General features: G+C 42.8%; 1 protein-coding gene across 1 annotated transcript in view; it reads right to left on the reverse strand.

The window, feature by feature from the left end:
- fgf11a (fibroblast growth factor 11a) overlaps positions 1–12,515 on the reverse strand; it is a 100,862-nt gene extending 88,347 nt beyond the window's left edge. Inside the window, exon 1 of the mRNA XM_026161600.2 lies at positions 11,234–12,515. Coding sequence (XP_026017385.1) covers positions 11,234–11,426 — 193 coding nt within the window. The 5' untranslated portion in view covers positions 11,427–12,515. The remainder of the gene's footprint in view (positions 1–11,233) is intronic.
- Between the last annotated feature and the right edge of the window lie 297 nt (positions 12,516–12,812).

Consider the following 12,812-nt stretch of genomic DNA (forward strand, 5'->3'; position numbering starts at 1 on the left):
ACACAGCAGTTGCAACGCCAATAGTTTCTACACCGCTAATACCCGTTAGGCGGCCCGCGACGACAGCTGCCACTGATGCATTTGTCTTAATGTTAAGTATGCAAATTAAGAACTAATAACCGAGCTGTTCCACTCAAGCAACACACCTGCACTCCTGTAGAGAGCTTGTGCTCGCCAAGATGTGCTGCATGATGAAGTAAGAGAAATAGTAAATAGAAGTAGCCCACTGTGCTAGCTTTGCCCTGTAAGATGTAAAGGATAAGCTAAGTATTTCCTTTTATTTTGTGAAAAGGAAGTAGGCTAAAGCAGCTGAGGCAAATTATTAGACTACATATAAACGTACATTGCATACATGTATTTGGATTTTGGCATTTCACAGTTTCAAAACGGGTTTTTCCAAACAAACATTTGATGTTATTGTAGCTGCAAGAATCTTGTATGCTAATTAGCAAAGAACCAGTTTCAGTTTGATTTCAATTACACCACTTCAGAACAAATCTCAAGGACCATGACTTATAATAATAATTATGATATAATCACTTGGCTTCGGTGCACCATTAGGTGACCACTGATTTAGATGCTTAAAACATAGTTGATGTAAGAGTGCTAATTATTGCAGCTTATACACACAAAAATTCAACCATATAGTGTAGCATTTATTCGTGTCCAATTTACACCTTAAAAAATTTGGTTGCAGATTATTATGCCAATTCATCTTTGCTAAAAATTGAGAGATGACATTTTTGTGATATTTCTGCTTGGTTTAAGGACAATAACAGAGCAGGCTGATCAAAGATCTACAAATTGAAATTTTTCATTTGACTTATAAGATTTTAATGCTCAGTGCAGACTTAATAAATGGTGAAGAGGACCTTCTATCACTCTCGATCCGTCTCTGCCCATTTCTGATGAATGACAACCTAATTGCATGATGGATAATTTAATGGCACAGGGAAAGCCCCGGGATTAGAAGAAATTCTCCTCTCGATTCTATGCAAACTCTCATGTTAAGGCAAGCATTTCCACCATACATTAACCGCACACACACGTATGGCTGCGTGTGTCCATACGTGATGTGTGCAGTGGCTTGGGAAGGTTGCACTTTGGCTTGCCTCCAGCTTTCCAGATTGATGGCACATTAAAGTGAAGGGCACGTTATGCACCTGTGCTTGTGTACCGCTGGGGAACAACACACAGGTAGACAGGATGCCGCAATCAGCAAGATGACTCACACACACACAAACACATGCATATACATATGAATTATGTGTGTGACATATAAAAGAAATTAACAGAAAATCCTTTACATAAGAAACGTGTGTGCTGTAGGTTCCAGTTTAAGATTTTCACAGTATTAAAACTACAGACCTGCCTAAAGAGGGTGATACAGTGTAGACTGCAGCTCTTTTATCACCTGTGTGTGTGTGTGTGTGTGTGTGTGTGTGTGTGTGTGTGTGTGTGTGTGTGTGTGTGTGTGTGTGTGTGTGTGTGTGTACTGCAAATGTAAACTGCAAGTCTGTCTATGCAATTTGCCACATTTCTTTCCAAAACAAGTACAGTAGTGTTTGTGTTACTGTGCACACATTGTGTGCGTATCCGTTGGAGAGTTGTCTTAAAAGCTGTACCTGTTCAATGTCTGTACACTAACACAATCAATTATGATTATATAAGGAAGACATTTGCCTCTGCTGCCTCTCTATAGACACTCGTAAGAGGCGTAATGCAGGATTATTCGTGCAGTGACTTGGAAACAGCACTGTAAATACAGTACAGGACAAGTGGTAAATATCTGTGGGGGTCCTGGGATTTGGTCCTGCGTGTGCTTGTGTCTCCCTGTGTTTGTGGCTGAATACGTTTCTCTTCACTGCAAAATACAAATATATTGGAAGCAGCCCTGTTTATCATACAGTATGCTGCCATATAGCCGCTCTTGCTCAGACATCAATAAAAGGGACACTTGATTCAGTATTACACTTCCATGAGGAATTTAGTTAAAATTGGAATGAAAGCAGCAGTAGTCCACTTGCCACACTGAGTTCTTTGGATGGATCATATGCCAGAAGCTCTGGATCTTGTAATTTAGGTTAATATCATTCATAGCAGTCTTAGAAGCCCCTGGCTGTTAAAGTCCAAACCCAGCTCATTGGGCAGGTTTTCTGTTATAAATTTACTTTGAATGACTTGTGCAAGCTGAAGTTTATGGACTGGAAACTAGATCACACTTTGATTGGTATATAGTAGATTGCAAAAGTCTTGAACCACACTCTTTATATTTTTCTAGGAAAACAGGAGGTAGGTGCAGGGATTTGTTGAAAAACATGCTAACCTATAATAAAAAAGGTAAAAAAAAACTAAAAAAAACCTAAAAAAAAAACCTGAACAACACAGCTTGAACTCTTCTAGACAGGTTTTCTTGTAATTTTTTTAAGTGGTGTTCAATAATAGTTCTCCAGGCTTCTTAAAGGGTATTCAAAGCTCTTCTTTTCTTTCATTCTTTGTCAAGATAATCCCACACTGCTTTATTAATGTTGATGTCCAGGCTCTCAGTGATCAATGGTATGTTTTCCTCTTCAGGTATGCTTTAACTGGCAGCGTGTTTGGGATTGTCATGCTAATAAATGAAGCTATTCAAGCCCTGTGTCAGGTCTTTGCTGGATCTTTTGTCCTATTTCTTAAAGACACGACTTTCTATGCTGTTCATGTGCCGCAGATAGTTCTTAGGCCTGCCACTTCTTCTTTTGTCCTTCACTTAACCAGTTTCTCAAATTTTGTAGGGACATTAGCCAATTAGCAAAACATGCTAAACTACTAGCAGATTAGCATGTTTTGCTAATCTGCTAAGAGCTCTTTAAGAATCATCTTGTTGGTAGTGGTATTTTTTTGTTGTTGATTCAATTAAAGGAAAATCGAACAAATTATATTTTTATGACAGGTTATTAGTAACAAAGTGCCCAAAAAAATAATTTAAAATTATTTGTTGTCAGTGCAACACAACACTGGTTCGTCCTTTTAGTTATTCCTCTGAAAATGATCATGTGCAAGGACTGGACTGATATAAGTGAAAAGAAATGTCCAAAGAAAAACTCTAAAAGACCTTCAGAAAGCCTGGAGATCTACTTCTTATGACCAGTTATAGAAGAAAACATAACAAGTCTAACCCCATGTTAGCAACATTTTAAAAGAATTATATAAAGAAGCTATAAAGAAAAGGGTTGCTCGTGTGTGCTGTGTGCTGATCTGCCACGGGCCAGAGCACCTGTCAATAAATCCTACACCACCACCCTGTGATCAGAGTAAATTAACACGTAATCAGATACAGACGCAAGCAGAAAAGCATGCACACAGAGACTTTTCCCATAAGGCCAGCTTATCTTTGCACATCACTCGACAGCACTTTTGATGTGGTGCGTATGTGTTAGAATGAGAGGTTTATACACACAAACACACACAGAGAGAGTAAGAAAGGGAGATAAAAATGGCATCTGATTTCATGAGTTTTCTTTTGGAGAGCCTCACTTCGGTCAGGGACACTGTGTGGTGGAGCTGAAAGAGAGATCAGACTCCGAACGCGTGACCACGACATGTACGTGCGTGTGTGTTGTGTGCTTATGTGGATCTCCCTGCACTGCTGTGTGTCATCATGTTAGACAGAAGGGTCTCGTGCCGCTTGATTGTTGCTGCAGTCGTACGTCTGTCTGTGTTCCCTGTACCCCTAAACTGTCATCGCCATGTGATGCACGTTTCGCCCGGCTCCGCACAGAGACCATGCGGCAAATTGATTGCATATCAAATGCAAATGATGGCTTCGCTGCCCTCAGCATGTTAATATAATGGGTTAAACTACAAGCATTGATTAAAGGGACAGTCTTCCTGTAGGGGTTTGTGACATTGAGAAAGGCGATGTTGGGTTGGTGGTGATGGTGGTAGCGTTGGCTTGACGTTATTTGTTATTTGTTACTCGGGCTCTCAAGATGGTAAATCACAGTGTCTGATGCCAAAGCAGGATGTTGAGTATTAGGATTGATGAACTCAAACGTCTTCCCATGCACAGACAAACACTGAGTTTCAGTTGTGTGTGATACGATCTCAACTGGAGGTCATTTGAAGAGCAACGTCTTCAGATCTGAAACTCATCGTGGCACTCGTTGCCCTGCTCTAATTACACTTTGACGCACTCAGTGCCTCGCTGTGCCGTGTCGTGCCAACAAAATGCCATATAAGCAGCTCGCTTTATTCCTACTAGGGTAGGAACTACTAGACTTCATAAACCAAACGTGTCCCAATCAGCGCTCACCCACAGTTCAGACAGATGCCAGATAAAATACAACACACACACAGATACGGGCACTTCCACCAGAAATATTCGATTTTGTTTGATAATGATGATTGATGCTGATCCAAAAAAACTCTGCAGCAAAAACAAACGCCGGTTGTCTCCATAAATCAATTGTTTGGGAGGGGCGGGACTGAAAGCCCACATTGATCATCACACAGGGCAAATGTTAGCATCTCTGAATCATTTATTCTGGGCCCCATTTCATACACAACATCTGCCGCACTGGCAAAGACGGAGAGCAGAACCGGTTATAAAACAATGGATGTAATCAGCTACTAATGCACTGCATGAAGCATGTGGTAGTAGTAGTTTGGCTGACAGCAGATTGAAGGCTGGTTATCTCTAACTAACTGTCAGTAACAGAGAAACTGAAAATAAAAATGTGGTACACAAAAAGTGCTTTACGATGGCTCCTGTGAACTCGCACCACATGAAAAGCTGAATCAGAGATTTTTCTGGTAACAATGTCTCCATTAAATCCATCCATCCATTTTTCTTTAACATGCAATTAATTCAAGTGATATCAGAGTGTGTTTTTGGGACCCTTGAAAGAGCTACAAATATTTGAAGTGTTGTCTTTTAAACTCCTGTCTATAGTTGCATTTTAATAAACATGGGCCATTTTCTAATGTTGGGTAAGGACTGTGGTTTTAACCCTTTCACGCATAGTTGTCACTACAGTGGACAGCTATTCAAAGGCTGTTTTCTCCTATTTGTGTCAGTGTTGATGGTGCACTTGCACATAAACCATTACATTGGGCAATGATCTGTCACTCCATATCCTGCCACCCACTGGTCGTTTAATGTTACTATAGATGTATGACGTGTTTCATTGTAATTATTGTTATTTAACCCTTTCATGCATGAAATTCTGATTGTTGTTGTCATAATTGATGCATTAAAGGGTTAATTAAATAGACATGTTGTCTTTCCAGTCACTTTATCTGTAATGCCCAATAACATTGCAGTTAAAATCCAGTTTACAACCTTGTAAAAACAACATTTTTGGTCTTTGTGGATAATAAGTTTGTTTTCTGATAGTGATAAATGCAACCTTGCGGTGGCGCACCAATGTGTGATGTCACAGTGGCAAGGTCTATCACATCCATACAGTCTATGGTGGGTTGAACTTTTCCTAGAATGTATCATCTGCTGAAAATTAGTACACCGGTATAATTTTAGAAGATAAAGCTGGTATAGGGCATGCATCACACCCACTGGTGATCAGTTAACAACTCAACCACATGTTACATCACATGGATTCACAATAACAAGAGTCTCTCTAGTGTCCAGTGAATAAACAAAGAAAGGACCAAAGAAAAGATGATTAGACACAGGAAGACACTGAGAGACGGACAGTTATAAGAAAGCAAGATGTCCTTGAAAAGATAAGTGTATGTGTGTGTGGAGGAAGATCGGGGTGATCAAAGCTATGGGCGAAAAGAGAAAAAAAGAGAGGTGAGATAGAGAGAGAAGGAGAAAGCTGATGGATTGACCAGCAGGAGGAGAGAGGGAGAACGCTGATAAAGAGAGAGACAAACAGAGAGGCAGAGAAAGAAATATAGTCCTCCCTCGTGTGGCCTGTCCAGAGTGTCCGGTCTACGAGGCAGTAAATCGCCCCGGTTCAATGTGTGCTCTCCAAACGCTGCCGCACGTTATTGATAAATCAGTGTGTGTTAATGAGAGGAGCTGATGTGCCCTGATGTATCACGACACAACAATGAGCCTCGGACACACTCACACGCACACACACAGAGTCAGGCTGAAGTGTGCATGCCCATTATTGTCACGCTGTCATTCCTCTTTTGTCTCTGATACAAATGCACGCAGATTTTCTCTCTGTGCTGCACACACACACACACACCAATTTGCTGTTGCTGGATGAACACTTGGCCCCCGTGCTGCAGAAACAACTCCGAGTGTTATTCTATCCTGTTAACAGAAGAGAGGAAGGTTTCCACAGCAGCTCCAGCCGGCAGTCAGAGGACAAGACAAGCTATACTGGTTTCGCTTTGATATCCAATAGGCGGCTTAACATCCTCATTAGATCATATCAACCCTGCTTACACACACAAGCACAAAGCCGGGGTGAAATTATCTCTCTCCTACACACTCTACCTAAATTATCATAAAATCTCATCATTTGTTTGTGTTTGTCCCTGTATGAGTGTGTGGGTTTGTATGTTTGTACTTGAAATTGTGTCTCTGCTCAGGGTGGTTTGTGTGTGTGTAAGTGTGTGTGTTTGTGTGGGGCAAGATGACCTTGTTATAAGCTGAGTGGGCTGTAGTGCTGGGGCATCATTAGTATGGTTTAGGTGAGGGTTAGAGGGTGTGTGTGTGTGTGTGTATGGAGGTGCAGGAGTGAGATAGCGGGAGACGTGGGGTGACAGTAGAAGAGGGAAGGTAAGGGGGAGATGTATGTGGGTCGGGCCAGGACACACAAACACACGTCACTCCGGCCATCACTACAGCACAGGTACAAAGCGAATGTTTGAGGACACATACGTGCGCACGCACACACAATTGTTTCAGAGTACACCTCCTCCTCTCCTGCAATAGCCTCAAATGGTCTTCAACAAAGGGAACCTGAAGTATCCAGTCACAATGTAGTGACGTACTAGCAGAGAGCGGTTGACACACGATAGCGTAAACACGCACGCTTACAGGCATACGGAAAGACTGACGTGCACGTTTGAGGTGTCTGTGGAGAGTCCCTGACACACTGGTCTGTAAATACGGTGGGCAGATTGTTAAACTGGCACACAGCAGCTCATCTGTGCTGACTCATGCCACACAACTCTCTAGATTTGAAGTTTTCCATCGGTTAATGTATTCAAAATGGCACTACAAGATTACATAATTAAATGAGCTCTGGTAGGCTGAATAAATCATTTCACTAATGCTTTCTGCTTACTTATAGGATATGGCATTTTGTGTGCTTCGTCAAAGGATTGAATCCCCACCTAAATTTGCACCAAGCTGTGTAATCTCCTTTGGGGTTCCCTGGAAAAGACCTGCAGCACATCATAAGTGGTATCAAAACTACCAACCTTTCCACATTTTTCTCCAATAGGTTGTATCAGAACATTCAACAATAACTCAAGCTGTGTAACATTCGCTATAGAGTAGGAAGCAAAGATAGATTAACTTCCAGGTTCTTAAAGGTAAAGTCAATGTAGAAGCACTTTAACCCTGCAATCTCTTCAATAACCAGCAGACTAGTAATATTGGCTTTATTTTTAAACACACAACAAGACCCATCAAACATTTTAGACTTCCTGCGACTAAAAAGGTCCAGTTACTTCAGATGGAAACAAGTAAGGATGACAGAGACCGATTTTTAATGAACAATGGAAAAAACAAGGAGAAAAAGCAGCACAGATCACATTGCAAGTGGTCTGATGTTACAACGTTGGCTCGGAGTTAAAGATTCACTGCTGCTTTCTGGTGAGTTGTGGACTAACGTGTAACTTGAGTGAGTTAATGGTGCTCTGGGGTTGATCAGTGTTTCTCTACCTGCCTTGGGGATACTTGCACATGTGCACCTTATTCATAAGTTCATGTGTTTAGTTTCTTCTTCTTTTTTACTGTGAAAGCTCTCGTGTTGTAATATGTATGTAGTTAAATCTGGGCTGAATTTTAATTTAACAGTCTCAGAGTTAAAAGAAACCAATAAAAGGTAACCAGAGCCAAAGGAGCTCATGTCAGATAACAGCGACCAATGAAAATACATGACTATTCAACAGACTGTAAGCCACAGCATGCAGAATAAGCCAAAAGAAGGCAAATGAAGCCCATGGAAACAATGGAAGGCATTTGGAAGCAAAGTGAAGGTAAGCTGTAAGCAAGCTGGTCTGAAGTGATGCCAGGAGGAGGAAGAAGAGGAGGAGGTAGAGGCCACAGCTCGAGAATATTCCAGTTGTTTATTCCTGGCCAGGGGTCAACTGTAGCCTCGGGTAAATCTCTGAGAGGGAGGGAGAAACTCACACACGATGAGGATTCAAACTCGCACTCACCAGCTAGCATACACACAGACACACGGGGGGTCCATGACACATGCACACATGATGAAGATATCTTGTCACACGCGGTGCTCATCACAGGCTTCTGTAGATCATAACTTGAAATGGAGAAGCTGGTAATGTGTCTCAAACCACAGCCTCCATACGTGCCCGTGATTACGATAATAAATCCACAGGAGTGTGAGAAGCAGTGAAGCCAGCAGGATGTAAATGGCTTTAAACAATGGGAATGGTAGCGCACGTGGCCTTTTCCCAAGGAGCTGGCACTGCCACGGCCTGTCCAACATATTTTACAACCATAATTATAATATAGAGAGCAGCTGCCTCTATGGCAGATGCTGCTTCACACGCCAGAGGTTTCCCTACGTAATTATCACAAAGAACTCGGCATACCGCTAATAAATATCACACAGGTGCACAGGAACATGCATACTTTGCACAGAGTAGCAATAAAGGACAGCGGAGGGCAAGTAGACGGGAAAAGGCAATGTCCAAACTGGTCAGTCGACTATCACATCCGGTCACACACCTGTTCAGATTGTCAAAACTTTTATTAATAATGTGAAACATAGTAATGACAGCAGAATGTTGATATTCCTCAATGTAGTTCCCAATCATCTGAGTTCAATTAGATGCTTAAAAAATATAAGAAAGACAAATAATTAAATATACAATTAAGTTTTATGATCCCCAAATCCCTAATCTATGGAAGCCCATTTCTGCCACTAAAAAAAAAAGTATTTATAACTCAAAATTTCAAGTTATTTTCTTGAAATTTTGACTTACTTTTCTCAAAATTTCGAGTTAATAACTCAAAATTTTGAGTTAGCACTGCCAATCAGTAATTACGTGAATGATGTCATTTCCTTATTACCCGGAAGCTGAAGCCCTCAGCTGCAAATACTACAGCTAAGCTATCAGTATTAGAGCCAGTCATGAAAGCACAAATTGCTGATTATCTTCAGCGTGGCTTCACAAGTGATGAAATCCTTGTGTTATTAGCTGAATTAAATGGCGTTACTATCAGCAAACGTACTCTTGAAAGCACCAATTTGTTGTGATCCGGTTTTGAGGGGGCATTCCATGTAGATTACTGACTGGAAGAGCAAACTCAAATTTTCAAGTTACTTTTCTCAAAACGAAAAGTAACTTGAAATTTTGAGTTAATAAGTCAAAATTTCGAGAAAGATAACTCGAAATTCGAGTTATCGATACGTTTTTAATTCCATACTAATCTGATGGTAGGGTTAAATCTGAAAAAAAAAATCAAGGCACAAATATAATAAAATGACATACCTGAAAAATGATGTGCTTCATCTATTTTGGTTTTTTCCCCTGTCTCTAAAGCATATATGGCTAGCTCTAACCTCAGAGTTACACCTATTCCTAATCCTTTGTTAATTCAGTGAGGCTCAAGGCTCAAGTAAGTCAGTCGACCAGTTGACCAGTGTTGCCACCTTAGCGACTTTTTTTCTAAAAAGTGACTAGCAACAAATCTGGCGACTTTTTCTGGTGTTATTGGAGACTTATTTATGACGACTTTTTGATGTGAAAGCGCGTATCACTCTTACAGTCAACAAGCGGCGGGTACTGCCGTGGGCACCTTGCCTGTGCCAAAGCGCTATCAGGGCAGGAGATGTTCACACCAATGCATCCAAACTGCAAATGAATTGCGCACTGACTGTAACACAGTCAGTTCTTCTTTTGCTGTTATGTGGATCACAAGGTTTAAAACTACTTATAAACACACACAAAGTAACTCTACCAGAGTGCCTATTTCGGGTCACTTCTGCCAGTCCAAGCCCGGATAAAGGAGCAGGGTTGGAATTGTGACATTAAAAAAACAATAACTGCTAAAAGAAATTTTATTTGTAGTTCTAAATAAATTCTAAGTGCATTTAGGACATTTTTTACTCACTTTATGTCTCTTCCACGATGTCATTTCTGTCTCCAACAACGTAGGTTACAATTACATTAGCATGACCAATTATGCAAATTAGGTGATGACGTCATTTAGTGACTTCTAGCGACTTTTAGGACAGCCAATAGCGATTTTCCTTACTGAGGAGTTGGCAACACTGCCAGTGACCAAGTCCACGCCACTTGCACGTGTGCCTGTGTTTCACGACCCAGTCCTGCCTCTCTTTATCTAAATTTAGAAAAGTATTTTCTAACAGACCCCAAAGGTTTATATCAGGGGCACAAACCCTCTTGTGCAACTTGTGCAGCAAGGTCACCCTAATCAAACAAATCAACTGTTTAGTTCAGTGTGAAAAAAAAAAACTTGCAAACAAGACATGTTAGTCCAAAGTGTGTATAACCTGTTTTGAAGGAAGCACAGGGAGAGTAATGGCTGTCAGAATTACAAATGAGAGACCTCTTGACATTTTTACTTCCCAGTAAATCACTGCATGCATGGGCCACATTTACCGTAGGCTTGCAGATTACCAGAGTGTGTGTGCGTGTCTGTGTCAGTGTATGAGTGTGAATGTGTCCACATGCACCCTGACAAAGTCATCACTAAAGTCACAGCACAGGTTGGCTGATGCCTGTGGTGAGTGTTACAGAGCTGAGTGTATTAGCTGGAATTTACTCTGTCCATTTCCTGTACGAGCCCTGTTACAATAAACACAGGACATGTTGGGTACAGCTACCAGGAAGATGGGCTGGAATGTTTCCCAGATTCAGATTAAGTCCTGAACTCTGAAATTACAGGCTTTACAGCTGAGGATTAATCTGTCGTCTGGCAAGTCAACTAAAATTCAGTTATCCAGCAAACAGAGCAAAGAAAAAGAGGGGATTGGGTGGGGGTTACAGAGGGGAAGTGCCAAACTGGAAAAGGGGATTTGAATGAGGAAGGCCTTTACAAACTCACCTGGTCTTTTCTCCATTTTTCTCCCTCGACTGCCACATAATCGAACTTTTGATATTAATATGAGGATTTGCTTCTGGCAAAGTGACTTGTTGCTCTTCGGGCAGGGCTTTCGCTTGCTGGCGATCTGCCGGTTTGCCTGGGGGTCCTTGACCTCCCTGCGCTGGCGGATGAGGGAACTGGCAAGAGCGGCCATCTTCCCAGTGCTGACCCAGCTGCCCCCTCACCAGCCTCTGGCGGCTCGGTGGCACCCAGGTGTCGGGGGGTACCGTGGGCCACCCCCCTGCCCACTCACCCAGGGCGACGGAGCACCACTGAGGGAGGGGTGCAGAGCGGAGGAGGGGGCTTCCTAGGACGAATCAACTGGGAGGGAACAGAAAAAGAAGGAGAGGAAGGGAGGAAGAGTTGGAGGTGGAGGAAAGAGAAGGGTGGATCCTTTAAAAGCCCTCCCAAGTCTGACAACCACTGCTCACGGAGGTTTGGATGAGTGGTCGTTTGCCTTTATATGTCCTTCTGGGATTTGTGCGTTGTGGTTGGGAGACCGATTCAAGTAAAGCTTTCACATGTCACTCTACCTCTGCCAGGACGAGTCATGTTGTTATCCACCCAAATTCCAGTGCAGTGTAGCCGCTATCCCTCTGACACCTCTGTCCCAGTCTAAGAGTACTCCAAGCACAAATGAAGTTTGTCTCAAAACGGGACTCGTCGCATTATAAAACCAGAACCATTAAAAAAACAATGAAATTTAGTCCTCTTCACCTGCTCAGTCCCAAAAATAAGAAGCCTGATGCTGTTCACTGGGACAAAAAAGGGGTCCACACATTAACTCTCCAAAATGACAGGAGTATCACTGTTGGGACAGCCTGTGACTCCCGTCCTTTCTTTGCCTTCACCTGTAAAAATTCTCCACCTCGAACACAGTCAGAGCAAGAGAAGTAGAGGAAGAAGTAGTGACTGTCCGACCTGAGGTATCAGCTCTGCAAGCTGATGAAGGGATGCGGCTTCTGCTGAACGGAGCGCGGCTTGTTTCCTCAGCATCTTTCAGGCTCCCCTGGAATCCCCGTCGCGTTCACCCGCGCCCTGAGAGAAGACAGGGAAAAAGACGGAGACTTGACAAATCCAGCATTTCCCAGAGATAGAGGTGACATTCATGAACGAGAGAGCGCGGGGACAGAGAGACAGACAGCGACACAGAGGGGGGGAGAGAGAGAGAGAGAGGGAGGGAAAGAAAGAGAGGGAGGGAGTGCAGTGAGTCTATCTATCCCTCCTGTCGGATCAGGCTCTCCAACTCTAACAGCAGCGCACTACACCACAGCAGAGCGGAGCGCTGTGTCCTTCAGAAACTCATGCCACTTCACAGCGGGGGGGAAGAGAGATGAATGAATAGAGGGAGACAGAGAGAGACGGTGGGAGGGAGAGGTGATGAGGAGAAGGGAGTGACAGAGGAAGGGGGGGTGTGCAAGCAGGTAGCTCTGCCTTACGGTGGGTGCTGTGTTGCCGGTGCGCGTGCAAAAGTGTCTACTGGTGGGTGACAGCAGTGTGGTGTGGTTCTGCCGAGTCCACCTGCACAGTCCGCGTCCGT

Source organism: Astatotilapia calliptera, chromosome 3 (genome assembly GCF_964374335.1).
Source record: "Astatotilapia calliptera chromosome 3, fAstCal68.1, whole genome shotgun sequence".
NCBI lineage: Eukaryota > Metazoa > Chordata > Actinopteri > Cichliformes > Cichlidae > Astatotilapia > Astatotilapia calliptera.